The sequence below is a fragment of the Ixodes scapularis genome, unplaced genomic scaffold (genome assembly GCF_016920785.2).
Source record: "Ixodes scapularis isolate PalLabHiFi unplaced genomic scaffold, ASM1692078v2 PGA_scaffold11__112_contigs__length_91849675, whole genome shotgun sequence".
In the NCBI taxonomy this organism is placed as follows: domain Eukaryota; kingdom Metazoa; phylum Arthropoda; class Arachnida; order Ixodida; family Ixodidae; genus Ixodes; species Ixodes scapularis.
In genome coordinates this window covers 61,181,556-61,203,071 of record NW_024609837.1, presented here as the reverse complement: position 1 = coordinate 61,203,071, position 21,516 = coordinate 61,181,556, and the positions used below count along the sequence as shown (strand labels likewise).

At 45.5% G+C, this 21,516-nt stretch overlaps 1 protein-coding gene across 1 annotated transcript; it reads right to left on the bottom strand.

Annotated features, from left to right (window-relative positions):
* Window positions 1-55: 55 nt before the first annotated feature.
* LOC121835034 (enhancer of mRNA-decapping protein 3-like) lies at window positions 56-21,367 on the bottom strand. The gene is made up of 6 exons (XM_042288946.1): window positions 20,851-21,367; window positions 18,374-18,483; window positions 16,344-16,721; window positions 15,547-15,700; window positions 13,727-13,953; window positions 56-3,189 (listed from the first exon to the last, which is right to left on the bottom strand). The coding sequence occupies exons 1-6, from the start codon at window positions 21,012-21,014 to the stop codon at window positions 2,834-2,836; spliced, it is 1,389 nt and encodes a 462-aa protein (XP_042144880.1). The 5' UTR covers window positions 21,015-21,367; the 3' UTR covers window positions 56-2,833.
* Between the last annotated feature and the right edge of the window lie 149 nt (window positions 21,368-21,516).

Sequence of the window (21,516 nt, the reverse complement as noted above, 5' to 3'; positions counted from 1 at the left end):
AGCAGTGCATATGGTGCGTGTTTGTATGTACAAAAAAAACTATCTTGCATTGAACCAGTTGTACCACATCATTTAATAGTATTCATCAGTAGGAGCCATTAACACACACAAAATTCCCTGTCAATTCCAATGACTTTAGTAAAATGCATACTTACTTATGTTGTTCTTTTTTATACATGAAAAGATGCCATTTTATTTATGCGAGAGTTCTATACTATATGATTAGACAATGACCTTGCTTATCCATCCAGTAAATAGGGTATGCTCGAGAAAAAAAGTTTAAAATGCAAAACGGGCTGCAAAAACCTGCAATACAGAGCAAGCCGCAACTGCTCTCAAACGGTTATTTTCATTATGGGCATTGTCATATTGTACACATATTAAGGTCAGCCTGACAGGTAAAGTCTACACTTACTAGCTGCCGTCCCATGATAGAAAATATCCGTTTTTAATTTTTTATTCTTCCTATTAGACACGTTAAGAACTGCAAGGGATTTTTGTCCGGCTACTATGCATAGTTGCTGGATTCTGCACTCCGCTTCGAACTGCACCTTTCTATTTTGTGCGTGACATCTACGAGTGGAGAAGTAATGGGGTACTACATCTTAGTAGAGAGAGATCTGAACTCGCAACCGATTGGAAATTCAAAATAATGTTAACGGCAGCTGAAGATTGCTTGTCAAGTCGACACAAACCCTGCAGCGAGCTTACGCTGAGAGATTTATCGTTAGGATGACACATCTGTGCTTTCTCGATACTAGCATCAGTTTCTCACTTCTTCATCTATGACAAGTGATTTGTCCGTGGGAAACCAACTAAACGCAGTATAAAAAGCATTACCGAAAAATACCCATATAATACGAGGTTGCAAAACAAAGGAAACAATCGACAACAAGATGAATAGTTGACAATTCGAAAAGCTTTACATGTCAAGGTTACTTTGCTGAACATGGTGACAAGTGTCATGAGGAACTCAAAACCAACGTGATGAGAAAAACACACAAATTCAAAGAAGTTTGCGAATGACGCGACACGACGCTGAAATCGCGAGAGGCAATGTCACAAAGACTGACATTTCACAGACATTAACAAACACCCCAAAACGTTTGGCCTGTTTTTACACTGTTCCACTGGTTCCCCCAGAGTCAAGGTTTTTAAACTTTCTAATGAAACAGTTGTGCGTCTTTATGGGATCACAAGGTTTACGGCCACGTAACTGTCCGTCTCATAACATTAATTAATGGCTGAAATTTCTGAGACTTTGGTGTGAGAATGAGATGGTATTATGTAGATCATGAGAAGTGACATAAAAAGGCAAGCACCGTTAGGAACGTTTCTTGGACAAAAGCAATTGATTCTTTTTGCAAGTTTGTGGACTATCTTTAGATATAGTGAGCTTAACAACCCAAGTTAGAAAAACTTGGATAGGTAGATTGTCTAATATTAGACATCTGGAATTTGGATTCCAATGCAGAAGATTGAGATCCAGAACAGTCCTTGAACAGAAAAGTTTTGCTAATTTAGTTAACATGTAGATTCAACATTATCCAACCTTTGGTGTTGCAAAAACTAATAGCAGGTTTGTATGACAGCAGTCTCTAAAAACAGCCAACTTTTCTTCAGACTTTGCTCAAAAACCACCAGCTTTCTCTTCACATCCTCAAAAGTGTGCACACACAAAATTGCACATAAAAACACTGAAGCATGTTTGAGCAGTTTTAAATTATCTGAAATGTTTGGTGCCAGGGTTTGATTAAAAACGACAAGGTAGGATGCCTCACCAAGCTAAAAGAAGTAATTAATAAAAAGAAATGTGAAACATATAAATACTACAACAACACCATGCCTAAAAAAAAAAATCGAGCACCAGACATAAGTAGCGATGGAAATATGTTTTGTTATCATACGCCATCAAAGTCATTATACAATAATAGTTAAGAAGCTACAAGGCAACTACCTGTAGTTTTTCTGTCATACAGCTTAAAGACCTCTACACTGCATCCCTCTCCTATACTAGGGGAAACAATAACGAATGAAATGGGAGTTAAGCAACTTGTACTCCTGTAACAGAAATCAAATGTGTAAAATCGCCGTGGCTACACACATTGTTCACCTTATCAGCGCACAAACTTTGCAGAAAAGTGGGTAGGCCCCAAACTCGCTCTCAAAAATTTTGAAGCACAGGGTACAGAAAAAACAAATCTACGGAATAAAAACAGTCTTAATGTGAAACGAAGTTGCTTCATTCTGAAAACCCACACAAAACCGTACCCAAACCCCAACAGACATCATGGTCCCCCCCACACAAAAAAGGTTGTTGACCTTACCCTACACTTCTGGTCATTCCACAACGCAGGTTTGATTCGGAGCGAAGCCCTCCCTCGTAATTGTCGGTTGCACGCTCCGATCCGAAAAACGTGTTTGATGACGCTGACTCAGAAGCCATCGGATCATTTTCACTCCGACTTCAACTTGTCTCTTGCCAAGGTTAAAGAACGCCCAGTGGTTGAACTTGGTTCTGAACTCGCAGCACGACCCATGGCGCACTGGGCAAGTCCGCTTCCAACTCGCGACAAAACCTCGCTGCTTTGATGCTTTCATTGCTAACTTCTAAACACTGTTCAAACACTTGCAGTCCCTCCTCGACACAAAAGTAATTCGAGTCGTTGACACCAAAGGCACCCGGCCGTCGTTCAACGCCAGCGATGTATCGTCGACGCCGAAGCGATCCATCGCGTCGACTGCCGACACCCGTCGCGAATCCATTTTGAGCCGGCTCGAGGAACGCACGTCTCCGAGAGTCGCGCACGCAAAAGTTAAAACGCCCAAAACCTCACTTCCCCTTCGCGTGGAGCGCCACCACAAACTTGGATCCGAACGGCGACGCGTACTCGACGCCTGCGTCCTTGAACACCTTCCGCGGCACCCCGACGTCGCACAGGTAGAGTCCCGCCGCCGCCGCCACCCGGGGCTCGACAGCGAGCGGCAGCACGGGCATGAGCACCCACTGGGGTGTCAGGAGGGCGGACGCGGTGCCGCCACGGGGTGGCGGGTCTACGGACACCACGGGCGCCTTGCTCTGCTGCACCCAGTCGGCGACCAGGGCGGCGGATCGGGGGTCCACCCCCTTTGACCCGTCCACCGGGTCCAGACCGGAGAGGACCATGTCCACTGTGCAGCCCGCCAACTCTGCTCGAAATGGCAAAAAAAAATTATAACGAGGGTTTTTTGTAATTGTTACACATACGGGGGGAACCGAAAGTTGGGGTGCGAACGAATTGGTGGCGGAGGAACATATTTAGACTAAAAAGAACTCCAGATTAGGGGGAGCGACGCAACACTGAAATCTCGCCAAACTTGGCCGATGTTTACTGTCGAAAATCCTGTTTATATAGGCTTCGGGCACCTTCACATACAAAACAAAAACAACAACAAAAAAAGAGAATAGGAAAAAACAAAAGGGGACAGCAACTCATTTGGTGTGCCCCCACCCTTCCCATCCCCCCACTTTGAATTCTCCCAGCAGGAAACAGAAACTCTTTTCTTGCTTAGCTTTGATTCGAAGTCGCGTAGAAAAGGAAAGAAAGAAGGACGAGGCGACGTTTAGGAAAGTTGCGGTGGCCCAAGCCAGGAAGACGGGTGCCGAACTTGGGTGCAAGCCGTGTTGCTCATCGATTGCGATTCTGCGCATGACGGTTCTAATGCCAAATCGAAACGCAGCGGCAATTTTTTTAACAAGCTCCGACCAAACTTTATCCATAAAAGTAGAGCCACCACACACAGTGTGTCACTAAAAAAAGATTGCAATATATTTATTTTTTTTTGCCGCAAAAATAAATTACTGCGATATCCCATACGAATGCTTCCCCCGAGAGATCGCCCATCCAGTTTCTCTGGCTAAATATCCACAATATAAAAATTCCCAAGCGCCATCGTTTCGGACGTTGCCATCAGGCCGTCTGAAACCGTCGGACGTCGCCATCAGGCGACGTTCGACGGGAATCGCCTGAACCGTGCAATCGGTGGAACTGGTACGTGTGACGAGTGGGTCCGTAGCGTGGGTTCCTGCACTTTTGACCGTGAACTGCACGTGCGATATCGGTTCCCACGACATGCGAGTTGCACGCGCATATTTATTGCATCTTTAAATGTGAATCTGCCGCGTACGCAAGTTTGTGGCGGGTTCCGAAATTTATGTCCGCAATTCGCTCGGCGCGGCATCGGGTCCCGTGACACGTGATTTTGTACTACCAGGTTCCCGCATGTCCCTTGTACCCCGAAACGCAAATCCGCTGCGTCCGCAATCTGCAGTATCCCTTCATCTGACACGGAGGAGTTCGTAGCATATTCCCACAAGTTTATCTTATCGCAGAACACAAATGATCTGCATGTTTGCCAGAAATTGCAGGGAATGAGGCTTCATCGAAACCTACAAACTGAAGGAATATTGCGGTTATACCTTACAGATATGGACTCACACACAACCTAAAAAAGATTGCCGGGAGGCATGATACAGTATAGACCACTTACAACGTAACCGCTTATAGTGCAGGACCCGGTATAATGCGGTTTTTTTAAACCACCGGTTCGTCTCCCATAGGACTCCATGTAATTACATACCGCCTAAAATGCAGGCGCGCGAAGGGAAATACCGGTTATAGTGCGGTTTCTGGCACAGCCCGCCGGCCGCACCGACGACTGGAGCAGCGAGCGCGCTTCCCTGTGCGACACTAGATAACGGCGCCGACGGCGCGAGCAACAAGCGGCACTCGCGTGGCAGTTGCTCCAGAGCCGAGTTGCTCGAAGAAGCGGGAAGAAGCGAAAGGCTTCAGTTGCCATAGCGACGGAGGGACGCACGCACATGTCGTTCACGTGCGTCCGTCCCTCCGCTGCGTTGGAAACAAACAACCGCAGCGACAGACCAATCGCAGGTCGAGGAGAAGAGTTGCGCGCGTTACATGCCGGTCGCGGGCCGGCTGCATCTATCCGCAAACACGGCGTCGGTTGTGATCGTCGTCGTAGACGGCGTTCATCTCATCGGTCCGCGTAAAAGCGCTATCCTTGACTGTGAATTTTCGTTGTGTGTCGATATGATAACCCAGCACGTACTAGAAGGGAAGATCCACCTACTCGTGCGGCGATGTCGTGCGCTCTCAAGACGGCAGAAACGCCCGTGTCGTCGTTTGCTTACTTCGACTACAGTGGTGATTTCTAAGCATTTGTGTCCTCGAACATCGCCGGGACTATTTATTTGCGCATTTCATGCGTGCGCTCAAGTTCAAGGTATTACTGGCGCGTACCGTATGAAGGATGCGAATTTTCACGCGTTTTCATCTCCGAAGAAAAGTGATTAGGGTTAGCAATCCTGAACGCTCTCAACGTCCGTCCGCAACCCGCGATGCCCTTAAAAGGCTGTGCCAGGCAAAAGCCGCTCATTCCTTTCAAAATGTGTATCAGACTTGAGACAGAACTGTACTAGTCTGGTGAAATAAAGACTTTCCTCAAACTAAGCTTTATTTTTCATCTAATATAAAATAAATTCTTTTCACAAGTGTAAGTTGTCTCATGGCATGTATTTTGGCCTGAAAAATTGATGTTTTGGTTATAGTGCGGTACCGCTTATAGTGCGGATTTTCGCGACTCCCGCGACATACGTTATATACGGTCTACACTGTATTCGGGTTCTGTGCTCGGCACCAAACAAGGCGTACTCCATGTGCCGCAGAACAAATCAAGAGAAGAAACAATCCACAATAGGCCATATCCAAAATGTAGAGCGCCATCTATTAGCCCGCCGAGAACTACGTCCACCATCTTGTTAGTGGCAAGAAAGCGAAACCAGAGACCCAACCGGTAAAACCCCATGTAAACAAGGGTAACCGGACAAAAGCTCACCGGACAAAAGCTCACCGGACAGAAGCTCACCGAACAAAAGCTCACCGGACCAAAGCTCACCCGTTTTTTCACAGACCCGGACAAAAGCTCACCTCATTTTTTTTTTTTTTTTGCTATGTTGGGTGAAACACGGGCTAGGATAAAGTACGGACGCGATGGACATTGCACCATTTTTAGGAGAACTGGTATCCCATCCCATGCAAAGGTGTCGACAGATAATCCATAACAGGCAGAGAAGCAACGATTTGGGACCAAAATTTAGGTCACTGAAACTGAGTGGAGCTGATAAGATCAAGCTTGCTTGACTTATCAGCTCCACTCAGGAGCTGATAAGTCAAGCGTGACACAAGAATGCTCCGTATGCCGGAGCACCCTTGTGTCAAGCCCAAGAAACTTCGTGAACCGAAGTTTTTTAACCCGAAGAACGACCGAAGGAGCGATGTCACCCTTTGTCGGCCTCGCTTTTTCATTGTGCTTATGTCACGCTAAACGCACACATAAAGGTTAGGCACAACGTGTCTTCATTACTAATGCATTTGTTTTCTTGGGGCTCAGGTTAATATTTGAAATGAATGGCTACGAAAATTAAAATCATTCCGTCATTGAGCGTCGCAAACATATTTGAAATCAAGGATTATCTCAGGGTGTTGTGAAAAGGAAACTGAAGCAAAACTGTAATATACAAACCATTGAGTGGCGAAGTTTTAAAAATATTTTCAAGGAACGGGAGTGTGGCCTTTTGGACAGATGACCAATTTAGAAAGCTGTGCGGGACTTCGAATAGGCTCGCGTTCCTTCCATTACAGCTTGTGCCTGAAGAACTAACCTACATCAGAGAAAAGTGTACCGGTGACATCGGCGACATGCTGGACTACTTTGATTGAACGCATGTCAAGGGCGCCTTCCGTTATGCTTCTCCGGCAGCACCCAGAGAGAATTCTTCCCTTCGCCTGACTGTGCGCCGACGACTACCGGAGCTTCCCCCGGAACGGTGGAATACGTACGACGCCACTCTTCAAAATAAAGACCGGACATACACCTGCGCAGGATGAAGTAACGGGTTCCAGAAGTCTGTCGGCCACGCCCATCCAAGAGTCTAGATGCTGATTGAATGCCCAAAGGAAAATCAGGCGTTAGTAGCCACGGCATTGACACAAGTCCGCAGGGGTGAACCTCCAGAGAAGCAGGTGCGAAAAATGAAAGCCGTTTACAACTCCCTGTAACGCCGGATTAGAGCGCAGCTCTTGAGGAGGAGGATGGAAGGGTGCTGAGGGATAGATGACTCCCTGAGGTCACGTGACCTCAGGGGGGAGGGGGGGGTCATGCGACCTTAGGGGGGTAACCCTCATGACTTTCGTGAGGGTAACCCTTTTGAGGGTAACTAACCCTCGTAACCCTCGTGAGAGTTATGAGGGTTACCAGGGTTACTCTCTCATAACCCTCGCAACCCTCACGAGGGCTACGAGGGTTATGCGCGGTTACGCCGACGGCGAAGGCGACGCCGCTCAAGCCGGAAACGGACGCCTAAGAGCTGCGCTCTAAAACCACTGTGCGCCTGCAGAATCGTGTGAAAAATATTCTCGAGGGATTACAGGTACACCCAGATTTACCAAGACTGCTTGAGCAAGGGGGGGACTGCATTCGCTTCCAACCAATCGATAAATAAACTTGTTTCTAGTTTAACCCTTTAAGTGCCAAATTTTTTTTGTCCAAAAGTAACCTAAAAGTGCCAGATTTTTTTTTATTTTGAATTGTTACCATATTTGCTTGAATGTAATGCAACCACAATTGTAACGCAAGAAGTGACTTTTCACAGCGCAAAAAAAAAAAAAAAGAAAGAACACGAATGTAACGCGAGTTAAGTGAGGGGAAAAAAGTACCTTAGAAAGTACTACAACGTGGTCCGCGGAAGCCTTTTCGGCCGGGTTCACACTTGAAGAGCACTTCACGCTGGAGCCTCCACCCACAGATAGTCGATTCTGTCACATCTACCCGTCGAGCCGCGGAAGAGTTTCCGATTTCCTCAGCCATCATAATTGCACTTCTTTTAAAGCGGGCGTCGTACTGAGCTCGTCGCGTCGCCATTTGCTCGAGAGTACAGTCGCGGAAGCACGTAGCAGCAGCTCACAAAACACTGACAACACGGGCACATGGGTACGGTAACCCTAACAGAAAGAGAAAGCGTTGTGAAGGTAACCCGTAACCCTAACATGGGCGCAACGAGTCGCAAACAAGAATAGGATTTAACTGGCTGTTTCCAGCGTGTATATGTTGCCAGCACAAGATTGAAAGATCGCGAGATTTGTCGTAGCCATTTTAAAGAGCCTGTGCTGCGACACCGCCAAGGCAAATTTTGAGGTGTTTCGATTATAACACGAACCCCTAAATTAGGTAAGGGAAATTTGAAAAAAAACTCGCGTTACATTCGAGTAAATACGGTACTCGTCTAGTATTACACATAAAATTTGAAAAGTTTATTACGCAAAAATCAGCGGAGGCGAAAAAAATATTTTACAACTAATACGAGTGCTGCCATCAATGATCAGCGCCGCAAAACTACTCGGACGAGCAGAGCTCGTCCATGGAATTGAGGACAACCGAAAAAAACACTGGACGAGCTGAGCTTGTCCACAGCATTTTTAGCCAGAAAGTGGCCGACGAGCTCAGCTCGTCCAAGGCACTTAGGGGTTAAGCAACAAACCATGCGCCTGTCAGATTTAATTTATCGTTCCATTTTAGTGTCGCACGCAAGCACCTAAGTTGTCCTCACACGTGTTAAGACCAACATGAAATTTTCTCCTGGTGAGCTATTGTCCGGGTCTGTGAAAAAATGGGTGAGCTTTTGTCCGGTGAGCTCCTGTCCGTTGAGCTTTTGTCCAGTGAGCTTTTGTCCAGTGAGCTTTTGTCTGGGATTCGTAAACAAGCGACCACGCTTCGTGCGACAGATGCAATGCCAACGATTGGTGTGTTCAGCTGTGGATGCAGCAAGAAACCTTTGATTCTTGCGTGAGGTGAATGCAAATGTAAACAGGGTTCACCTTTTTTTCCTTTTTTTTTGTTACTTGAGACGAAGCTTTGACAAAAACAATGGTGACAACGCGAAGAAACATGCGGATGTTATCGCGCGGCGTGAAGCCATTTAAAACTATTGAGCTGGGCCCTGATATTTTCACGAAGTTGTACCAAATTTGTTTATGACCTTTTTTTCCTTTATGTGCGTTGTAGCGTTGGCCTGCCTTTTTCTTGGTGTGCAAGCAGCTCAATGCATGCGGACGAGACCAAGGCAGTTAAAGACTATGTACTCTCGCTTTTTGGCCATACCTCTGCTACGCCTACATTGGACATTTGGGATATATGACTGTCATGTTCTGTGCTTCAGTGTGTTTCTTTTTTTTTCATCATGTTATGTTTGCTTGTTTGTTTTTTCAGGAAGGAGAAAAATAGTTGTGAAACAATGTCAAAGTTCCTTTTATTTCATTAGTAATGATGAAGGTGTTGGAAGTATAAAAACAAGTTCTTGAGACTTTTTTGTAGCAACAGCTGACAGCGGTTCGAATGATTGTTTTTTTTGGTGTCGCGTTCTTCCAGCACCGTCAGCTTAGTCTTTCAAGGAAGGGAGAATCTTGTATAGTGATTGTACCAAAATGAGTTGCTGGCCGAGTTGGATAGACATCTTGACCTAAACAGCGCAAATAAGTTACGTAAGGAAGAGACAACAGGAAGGAAAGAGCGCTGACTCACAACTGAGGTTTTAATAATGATGTAGTGAAAGAGAAAGACGGTGTCAAGTGCTGTGACATCCAAAGCGCCTCATGAAGCAACCTCACAGATCATCAACGAAGGTCTCGAGTGCCTGGCAGGCTTACAAAGCTCGGGCACTCCAAAGATGAGCTTTGCCTTAACCTTCTTTAATTCATTAATATTACAGCACTTGGCACCTTCCTTCTCTTTCACTACATCATTATTAAAACCTCAGTTGTGAGCCAGCGCTCTTTCCTTCCTGTTGTCTCTTCCTTACGTAACTTATTTGCGCTGTTTAAGTCAAGATGTCTATCCAACTCGCCCAGCAACTCATTTTGGTACAATACCTTTCTTCTACAATGGGCTCTGTACCGTGTTTCTCTCCTCTAGACCCTGTTTCTTCATATATTCATCTAATCGCTATCTGTGTGTGCAAGGCAAGAATCTGTTCTTTCGCCATCAAGCATCGTGTGGTACCTTACGACATCCGAGGGCTGTTCGGCTACGCTCAACCATCAACGGGCCACTCCAGGAGAATCTGCAGGATTATACGCTCTGAGATGTGGAGACAGGTCCGGTATTTTTGAACCTGCCTTAAGATACTTGCCCAGGGTGGACAATCCCACAGCGGCAGCGGGTCACAATATCGAGACTACCTCCTCAGAGCAAGTAGGATGACAGAGTTCTTCTGGTGGACATACATTCCTCATCTCAAGAGTCTCCGAAATGAAAGTAGATGTACGAGGGGTGAGCCTGTTACCATTCTAGGCAATACAAATCTACCTGTAGAAATAACAAAGGTCTTGGAGAAAGGCCCCAAATTTTGCACGAATCCAAAAATGCAAGATGTACAGATAGTGTCCATCATTCATGATATAGCGGCAAAAACTCAAGAGCCGTACCGACCACGGTGTATCGATGAATGCATGGATGTGGTGATGAGAGTGGGAACGGCACCCGCAACATGCAGTAAAACCAAGTTAGACAGCATTGTAGGGTATTTCCAGCAGAACAATTTAAACTTAATTGTTTCAGATAAAGAAGGAGGATTTATTGTAGCTCCCCATGATATTTACACGAACAAGGCAAGAATGGCCATCGGGAAAAATTTTAAGAAACTAGAAGGTTACAAGTCCAAGTCAGTGAAGGCCAGAGCTCTACAACTGTGCCACAAGTTTGAGTTAGAGCAATTACGAAAACAGATAACATCAGCCGATAAAGACCAACTTATTCTTCACCGGGAAAACACACAAAGAAGCGTGTCCTTTCCGTGTGGTCATTACAGAAAAAGGATCGTGGCAAGGAGCCATGTCAAGGTTCCTCCAACGGCAATTGGCAACCCTACGACTGAATGACCCTTTTCTGGTCTCCAATTCTGAGAAGGTGATTGACTATCTGGGAAACAACATCTTATCTGTTCGGTATGGCCTATCCCTCGATGTAGAAGACTTATTTTACTCCATACCTCACGAGGGGATGTTTACTGCTTTGAGAGAACACATTGAAGCCAATGGAGAAGTAGCCTTTCAGAACAACTGTGGAATGGCAGTGGATTCCTTCCTTGAGCTTCTACGGTTTTACTTGAACTCAACTGTGGTAACGTTCAATGGAGAACACTACATACAGAAGAGAGGAATCTGTATAGGATCCTATGTAGCTCCTGCTTTGACAGATGTTTATCTCTCGAAATGTAATAGAGCCATTGATGACAGCCTTGACATTCCCCAGGTTAGTCGTATATTCAGATACGTAGACGACTATCTTATCCTCCTCAATGCCCGACCCAAATGTGAGACACAGTTCATGGATTCCGTTCAAACGACATTCGAAGAACACGCCGGGGGACTAAAGTTCACGCATTGAATGGCCGGAAAACCAGTCCCTACAATTCTTAGATCTCAAAATAACATTCCACGAAGACAGTGTATGCTGGATGTACGCCCCACGAACAAAGAAAAGTCTTCTGCAATTCGACTCCGCACACACGAAGCTCGTCAAGAGAGGAATTGTTGCAAGTACGTTGGGGGCGGCTCTGAGGAAGTCTTGCGACCACACAGCAGGAGAGAGCTTCAACAACCAGCTGCGGAGACTTCGCGCTTCAGGGTACCCGACTTCAGTTATTTCCACCATCGTGGAGAGCATGTTAAAACAACGTCAAAGAGGAAGTCCAAACCGAACAAGGATCCGACCTGTGGTAATGCCCTACATTCACCGTCTCTCCCATAACCTAAAAAGAGTAGCCGCAAAGTTTGAGGTTCCTATCCTCCTCACAGCGCCCGACAAACTTAAAAGATTATGTCCAAAAATCAACGAGCAGCGGGATACACACGACCTATGTAAAATCAACCATGAGAGAAAGTTCGTGGAATGTCAGAGCGGCATCATATATGAAATACCGTTGTCATGTGGGAAGGTGTATCTGGGACAATCTGGAAGGTGCATCAATGTGAGACTTAGGGAACACGCACTTTCTCTAAACTCAACGCCAGCGGGCCATCTTGCCGTGCATGTGAGAGATTGCGGGTGCACACCAAGGTTTCCTGAGACTAAGGTGCTTAAACATTTTAAGGATCAAAAGACTAGAGAGGTGTACGAGGCGTGCAAGATCGCGAATAAGGGCCTAGCCTGCATAAGTACGCCTTCGATTGCTCTGACGGCGAAAGAGCTCCAATTTATGAATTTTAGTCCCTAAATTATTTTTCTTCCTGTTTTCTTCTTCTTTTCCTTCTTCTCAATTTTCATTTCTGTGAAAGCCAACGCCCTTGGGATCACCGTCGACATCGTGATTCTTCTTCTTTTTCTGGCTGTGACAACCAGTAACCGTTGGGTCACCGACAACTTTGTAGATCACATCTGAATATTTGTACGTAGATATATTCACTTGGGTTACTTAGAAATGCAAATTGTCATTCCGTTAATATGGCCCTTAGAAAGAGGTTAATAATTGTAACCTTCTTAAATTTAATAATATCACAGCACTTGACACCGTCTTTCTCTTTCACTACATCATTATTAAAACCTCAGTTGTGAGTCAGCGCTCTTTCCTTCCTGTTGTCTCTTCCTTACGTAACTTATTTGCGCTGTTTAAGTCAAGTTGTATAGTGATGTTTATGATGAATTAAAAGAAGTGACGATTAAAGATAGAAGAAGAGCGGCATCAACTCGCCCGCGATGGAGCGAGTTGATGTCATAACCTCAACGAAGTATGACGTGTCCTGCCTCGGCTTTACCAACCTCTCTCGGGGTAGCTGCGGCGGCCCGGCGCGTAACTGGGCGACGCATCCCAAGACGAATCTCAACGACCGAGATGGTTCAGTAAGCCTCCGCAACATCGAAACAAATGGGGCGCCTCGGCCCCCCCTCTACATCGTCGCATTGGTCGTGCGGCCGGAGCTTTCGAGCCAGGACTGACCCCACAGAGAATACAGTAGTGCTACATTGGGAAAACTGGGCGGTGTGTGAACGATCGAGCTAGGGAGCACGCGGCTTTTGTTAACAGGACATCTCTCTGCACACTGGTAGTCCTGTAACTGCACTCCTAATATTAACATTACCAGTGGATGGCGACGCACGAACGCATATGCACACAAAGTAATTGATGCCCTGACCATTGGAAAAAGTGGTCAAATGTGCGTAAGCACCCCATTGATCACGATCCACGCGAAAGAGAGACAATACTAGGGGCGTGGCACACGGCGTCAAATATTAACTTCCTAGTCGGTGCGGCGCACGGATATGGGGGATGGTTTTTGTCACTAGCTGTAATAAAAAAAAAAAGGAAAAGAGTCTACGTAAAAGCAAGATGAAGTGTTAAAGTCAGCAAGTTGATAGTCAGTGGTGTGTATATATTTTCCTCTCTCGGTTTTTTCCGTGTTTTAACTGTTCAGCTGACCCTATCCAACGTGCACCAACTAGCTCAAGTCAGACCTGTAGAATTAGGTGGCTTATAGATACATTAAAAGCGGAGCAGGACAACCGAAATCTTGAAATTTGTTTGAATTAACCAGAAGTACGAAATATCCAAGTTGGCTTCACTGGCTTCGAGGCCATAAGCAGGAGGGTCGGTCGATTGACTCGGTCTTGAGCTCACCGGAGAGGTTCTGGCGCAGCCGCCCTCCACTGCTCTGGAAGAGAGCCAGTTCTGCGGGGAGCAGGGGGTCCGCCGCTGCGCCGGGGGCGTCGGGGAGCCTGAAGAGGAGGACGTTGACCCCGTGGTTGGCCAGCTGGCGTCCGCAGCACACCACCTGGGTGCCCTGCCGGTGGGAGCCGCACACCACCGCCACCGTCGGCCGCTGGTGGCTGTTGCGGGGGTTCAGCCTGGGAAGGGTGCCGGTCGGGGCGACCAAGAGTCAGGCGGTTTGAAACGGGGCGATCAACGGTCAGGCAAAGGAGACGATGGGGTAATAAAGGCAGTTTGAAACGGAGGTGACGAATACGGTTCGGAAAGGAAATGACAAAGTGATAAAAAAAAAGAAGGTGATGAAGCGGTAAAAAGTTGTTTGAAAAGGAAGCGAAAAAAAGATGAAGTAACAAGAAAATAGTTTGAAGAGAGAGAGGGACAAAAAGGAACATGACAGAGCAACAAAATAAGTTTTTAAAAAAGTGACAAGACGATAAAGTAACAAAAAGTTGTTTTAAAAAGAGGTGACAGAGTGACAAAAAGGAGATGGCAAAGTAACAAACACAGTTTGATAAGAGGGTGACAAAGTGACAAGGATGGAGATGACAAAGTAAAAAAAAATAGTTTTGAAAAGGTGACAAAGTGACCAAAAAGAAGAGACGATAGTGTAACATAAAGATGATAGTAACAAAATGTTGAAATTAAATAAAAAAGAAAAGCTGAGACAATGTAACAAGAAGGAGGTGAAAAAGTAAGAGAAATGGTTCAAGAAAAAAAACTCCCAAAGTCATAAATAAAAGAGGTGACAAAACAACAAAAAGAACTCCAAAAAATAACTATGACGAAGTAGCAAATATTTCAAGTCAAAGTAAAAAGAGCTAGATGTACCACAAAGTAATGAGAATTGCTTGAAAAGAAGGTGACGAAGTAAAAGAAAGATGACAAAGTAACAAACAAGGAGACGATGAAGTAATAAAAAAAATGACAAGGTAACAAAAATTGATAAAGTAAGAAAAAAAGTGACAAAGTACTATAAAGCCCTTGTGCCCCAATTCCGACTGCACCCTGTGCCAAGCACACGACGGTCACTCTGGACCCCTTCCAAAGCTTTCTGCATACTAGAATGTCTCTGCATTATAAACCGCGTGGTTCATGCGAGGAGCACAGTTTAGTGGTAGCGTCAAGTACCGCATTTTTTGTTTCGTACGCCCAACCACACAAGGGTTCTTCCACGTGTCTCATTCGCGTCGGCATCTCCCCGTATCGATCCCGTCATCCAATAATAACTTATTCATCTATCAGCCGATGTGCTGGCGTAAGCGAGCTTTCACAGGGCTAGCTTTAGGGGAAGCGACGGAAAGACGACTTCTTCGGCGCTGATGAACGTTGGTGAACGCACAATGTCTGGTTTACATGGTTGCATAGGTTGCTGCGGGAGTGAACTAGGCGACGTGCTAACATGACAGTAACGACAGGGTCGCCGGGGCAACCGTTCTCCCTACACAACGTGGAAAGCAATGCAAGGCACAACTACTTCCTTAGGCCATCGTAAGTCACGGTTTTCCCTGCGGCCCCATCATTGCTGCTGTTATCGTTGCTTTGAATGCAACCGACGCAAACTCTCTCACTTTACTTCGGCGGCCGTTGCGCCAACTGCCGACAACAAGCAATCGCAGAAGCCGCAAGAGATGAGCAGAAATTGTGAACGGACCCGTTCCGGCCAGTTCGGCGCTTTCTCACTAGATGCCGTCCCTATTGCTGGAGTCGCGAACGAGGAAATACAAACTGACCGGCGACAGCCTCCCAGGAGTTGTAGCACCATCTCGGAAGCCGCCCTGCCCAGCATCTCCAGCTGCCGCTCAGGGCCGTAGCCACAACGGGACGCTCCTTCCAGGATCCTGGCCCTGAGCTCCAAGCTGATGCTTGGAACCAGAAGACCGGTATCTGCATGGAGGGGCCAAGATGCCTCGGACGTCAACACTGGGGCGACGGATCTGTGCCCCACTGCACGTATTTCCGCGAAGTGTAAAAAGAGGGGACTGCAGAACCTATAGGCCCATGATGTGACGGTGGTATGATAGCAACGCAATGGTGAGTGAGAACACTCCCTGCTGATGCTGATGTGATGGTGATGTAATGTGCTGGCGATGTGATGCGATGGTGAGCGATGTCATTCACCAGTGCAAGTGATGTAATTGTGATGCAATGGTGTGTGTGGTGGCCCTCACCGGTCATGGTGATGTGCTGGTAATGTGATGGGGATGTGCAATTCAATGCTGAGCGATGGCACTCTCTGATGACAGTGATGTGATGGTGATGTAATGTGCTGCTGATGTGATGCAATGTAATGGTGATGCGATGGTGAGTGATGGCATTCTCCAGTGGGGGTGATGTAATGGGGATGCGATGGTGTGTGTGGTGGCACTCACTGGTGATGGTGATGTGCTGGTAATGTGATGGGGATGTACGATTCAATGCTGAGCGATGGCACTCTCTGATGATGGTGATGTGATGGTCATGTGATGTGATGATGTTATGTGATTGTCACGTGATGGCTGTGTGATGGCGAGCAAGTGACGGCACTCACCGGTGACGTAGTCAATCTCCTGCGGGCAGGGGACCCTGATGTGCTGTACTGACTCCAAGCCTCCTCCACCGAGGACGTTCTCGTCACACTTGAAACGGGCGGGAGCGGCCCGCATCACCGCCGCCAGGGGGGGCGCGGGCACCGGGGCCAGCCGCTCCGCCGCGCAGGGTGTGTGGCGCGACGACATGGCCGCATCAATCTCGTTGAACACGGCCCGCTTGTCAAAGAGTGCCAGGTTCTTCTCGAAGTCAAAGTCGTGCTCCAGGAGAGACATGTCGACTGGCGCGTTGAAGCATGCCTCATCACGACCCCGCATGGCGGCTACCCGACGTGCCCCGTCCGCCTTCTTGGGGGTCAACGACCCTTTCTTTTTGGTGTCTGTAACGGAAGGATGCTTATGCCATACCACACAAACACCGACCGAGCACCAACCCAAAATTTTGAGATTATCTATAAATACTGCAAAATAAGCGCTTGTCACTGTCAAAAAAAAAAAAATGCGGAAGGAGTACAAGATAGGGGGGGCTACACCGCTTTGCATTGGTGCACGTACGTCAAGCTACACTGCTACGCAGTGGCGCATGCGAGGCAAGTTGCACCACTTTGCACTGGTGGGCTCAGAGAAGTGGCTGATGGAGAGGAGTATCTCAGCCAGGTCAGCTTTCCCATCTGGGGTTGGCGCTTGATATGTCCTTTGCTTATTGAATTTAAAGAGCAGAGGATGAGTGCTTACTGTGACATGGGCGCATGCTCGGTACTTTATTGTACATAACACATCCTACAGGTGTATTGTGTAAAGCGAGTGCAATATATCTGGTTTATGTGCTACTGTGAATGTTGGTAGGATATGGTGCTTCCTACAGATGTTTGTGAGAATAAACTTGAACTTGAGCTTAGTCAAAACTACTTCTACAAGCAAGCCTATCATACAACATGTTTTGTTCCAATCGGTCTTATCACAAGCTGAAAGATCATCACCTTAACTGTAGCGCCATAGGCCTTTTACTTTAACAATTAGCCCTTTCCCTGCCATGGACGACCTGGGTTCGTCCACACTGTTTGTACCGCTCCTCCCGAAGACGAACTGGACTCGTCCACATTGATTTGGGCTCCAGTACGCTACCATGGACGAACTGGGCTAGTCCACGTGTTTCTAGTGATCTTTGCCGTGGATAGACGGCGTTTCACAGAAAATAAAAACCTGGTAAATTTTTGAATTCAGCATAAAACTGTTCCAACGCAGACAACAGGGGATTTAAAAATGGCGGCGTCAATTTCTGCTCGCTGCGTTCGTAGTGACGATCTTGCCTCAAAATTGGGGCGAAAACAAAGATATTGTGACATCTCTTCAGATTCAGAAGACGAGGAGATGAATCGTTCATCCAACAGCGAGAGTGATGCAACTGAGTTATTGGATCAGACGACTCCGATTTCGATGAGGACATTGTGTCGGCGTGTCTGCATTGGACTAGAATCAATGTAGAAAATCCCCCTCCAGCCCCTCCACGTTTTGCGTTCACTTTGTGTGCAAGGTGATGTGAACTGCCTGCAGTAGTGCTACGCCAGGCCCGAAAGTCCATCTGCAAGGTGACGTGAACTATCTGCAGTAATGCAGTGAAGCGGAACTTTAGTCCCTTTTTCTTTTGTAGTCTGTTCAGATTACTTATATAACAAATATTTGGGCATTTGTTTTTGGCCTTTGTATTGCATATTAAATTTATAGGGCACATAAAAAAATTTGATATTTTCAAATAGTTTTTTTTCAAACTTTTTTGCAGTAGGCAAAGGGTTAAGGAGATTTGCACTGACAGCTTCATGTGACACTTCCTATGAACTAAGGATAGAGTCAGTATGAAAGCCACACACCAAAGTTTTTTTTGTGTATTTTCGTGCTAAAAATTAATTTTAAAGGACAAGTGTTCAAGGATAACAAAGTAAGGCATTGAAACTTGGAAACCACACTTCGCAGAGAATCCTGCGGAAATATTGTGCAATGCCTTTAAAAGCCAGCACAAAATCTGACTGATTACCTTTTCTTGAACCGTTGACGTCATGAAAATTGACCGGAGACGCACTCTGCTCCTCAGTAGGACCACCATCACACGCCTTGATGATGTTGAGATCGACAATGTCCTGAGCACTAAAGAAAACACCAAATCATAATTAAATTTATAGCACTAATACAAGACCATGAGAAGAGAGTAACAGAATGCTCTTTCAATTGGCAAAAGTTGCGATTAGAAAGCAACCACCCACACTTTACTATTTAGTAGTAATCAGCGTTTCCATGATGCTATTCAGAGCACCACAGTATTTACTTGATTTAAACTTTGCTTTCAGTTAACATTCACTTGACTAATTTTTATTGTTGTTTGAACAGTTTCTATGCTCATATTTGTTCGGCCCATTTCAACACCGATACCAATTTAAACCGTTGACCTGAATTATGCCCATAGGACAATTATAATTATGTTCTGACAGTGATTTAAGTTATGTTGCGATACTGCAATACAAAAATGTGCTGGAATTCCTTTTAACAAAAAATGTAGCAATATAGGTAGATATTTTTTCTAACAAGAATAATTTATACTAAGCTTCGAAGTTAATAGCTAGTGTCCATATATCAGTTTTAACAGGAGTAATTTAAACTAAGCTCCAGAGCTGACACCAGGTTGAGAAGACCAACAGTTAGTTCTCATATGCATTATGTAGCTTTAGCCATCTTACCAAAATTGTGGCACTCACATGCATTTCAGTTATATAATAATGCTGATAGTCCAGCAAAGCCCTACAATTGATGTTTAATCAAAAAGTTTCAACAATAGTATCAATCTGAGTGTATCCCCAACATTTTTTTATGGTAATATAAACAAAACTCCAACATTTATTTTTAATTATGGGAAGTGGCAATGCTGATAATCAACTGAACAAAATCATCTTGTGATATAAAGTATTTGAGAATGTTTGAAAATAGAAAACTATAGATTATAGCTTCTTCATCATGCACCACTCCCATTAAAGATGGGACGTCAATTATTGAAACTATGGAAATCTCAGATCGAGGAACCAAAAGGGGAAATTCCTTGGTCTTGAAATTCTGCTACGTTGAAAGTTCATCAGCTAGCCTCTTCCTTTTCAGTTATTTCCTTCATTCACCAATTGATCCATTTTTGTTCTACATGCAATCTTGACCTCTTCCTTTTCAGTTATTTCTTTCATTCACCAATTTATCTTGTTTTGTTCTACATGCAATATTGACCTCTTACTTCTGCTCTTATTTTTACCTACAACCTTTATCTTTGTTTTTAGATTACTGCAAAACTTATCATCGCTTGAAGGGTGAATGCCTGGTTGTGTTATCACGATTTATTTCTTTGAGAAGAATGTTGTGAAAGTAAACCTTTTCCTTTATATGCCTTGTTAAATTTATCGCTACTGTTAAGAAAAGGGGTAGAGGGGATGGTGCATGAAAGCACCCTATTTAGAAAGACCCGTGTCATATGTTCCGCGGCTAACGCCCCGGCATTTTTGACCTGCTCTCAAAAGTCTGTTTTAGAAGACCATGACGCGAATCCCCTGTGTCAGGTAGCCGGGTCCTTAGTGCGAGGGTGGAGTATTCTGCTTTTAACTAAGGAACAGTAAGCGTGCACGCGAGCTTGTGTAACAATTATGCCGTCCCTGGGACCCAAGTAAGGAATCAAAGGATAAAGCATCCCGTTCTTCAGGCGTACACTATACACATTCACGTCTTCTGACGTTACAATTGAGAACAAAGAGAACATATCCGTCACTGGAAAAACATTTAAAGTTACCCTCAATGGATTAGGGTAAGACATAAAACAATGCTGGTTGAAGCGCGAAGAGGGTGGAATGGGGGCAGCGAGGACGGGGCTTTTGGCACTTGGGGAATATGGGACGGGGTAATTTAACGCTGGGTTTTCGAAACGTAGGGCTAATGACAGGCAGGGCTTTTGCGATGGGGATTCTTCATGCGGGGCAAGCGTGCTATACCTGGGTGGAGGGCACCCTCGAGTTTTTGTTTTAAACATCTTCCCTGTTGTTTTACCATTTATTTTGAACCAGAAAGAAGCTTGTGAACATTATTACAATCAAGTAAAAACATTGTTAATCATTTTAACTCGGTCGCACCACTGATAGACATCTAAAAAAATATAAACTTTGGTATAACTCTTCCCTAGCTCATGTAATCATAGCTCACAGACCTTAACAAAGCTCAAAAAGTGACGTTAATTTGCGGTAAGTCAAAGCATTATTGCCCATCTGGATTAATTTAGGCACCTAAGAATAATCTATCAGAACTTTAACATTAAAGTTGTTTTAAACCACAATGTGTGTGTCTCTCAGAGATGGTAGTTTGAGGAATCCTGGCAGCGACATGCCCGAAAGATTCCACGACATACACGAGTTTCGCCTCGAAGGGGCCTGCGACTCTGCTGCGTCGACAAGGCACTCACAATAAAAACATAAAAAAAAAATGGATGCCAACCAGATGGTGACTTGAGGAACATGACACTTAACGCCGTTTCTGGTGGCTTGTGAGAGCACGATTTGTTGTCGCTCAGAGTCCACGCTGACGATTTTTCCTCGGTAAGTTCCCAGGATGTCACCGCATTCGACCACCACGACACAGCCAACCCACTGGTCGCTCATGACTTGGCCAAATGTTTCATGGATATTTCAAGAAACGTCTATCAAATACGTATCAGGATGTCATCGAAGTCTGGCTCTTGTCCCGTCCAAGAGGTGTCAAACGTGAGCGACGGCTTCGATGTCACGAATCATCGGTGGGAAGGATGTAGTTTTTTGTTTTGTTTTTGTTTTAGAGAAACTACTCAGTGCCAACGGACTGGCCGCTCGGTTTACTTTGCAAACAGCTAAACAAGTAGAAGGCACCAAGGAAACGTATTTTGACAACTACCAACGCAGAAAGTCGATCCGCCGCGTAGCAGAAAACACAAAAAGCTGGGAGGCCACACGAAATGGATGGACGGGTGGATTCTGTTGGCTATTCTCTTTGACTCTTGGCTTTTATTGTACAGAAGCACCTACAAAAGCTACAAAACGTGAAACATTTTCTGTTATTCCCATTAAGGAAAACAGTTTTAAAGGCGTAAAAATATATAAGCAAAGCACAAAAACAAACCTAATATTG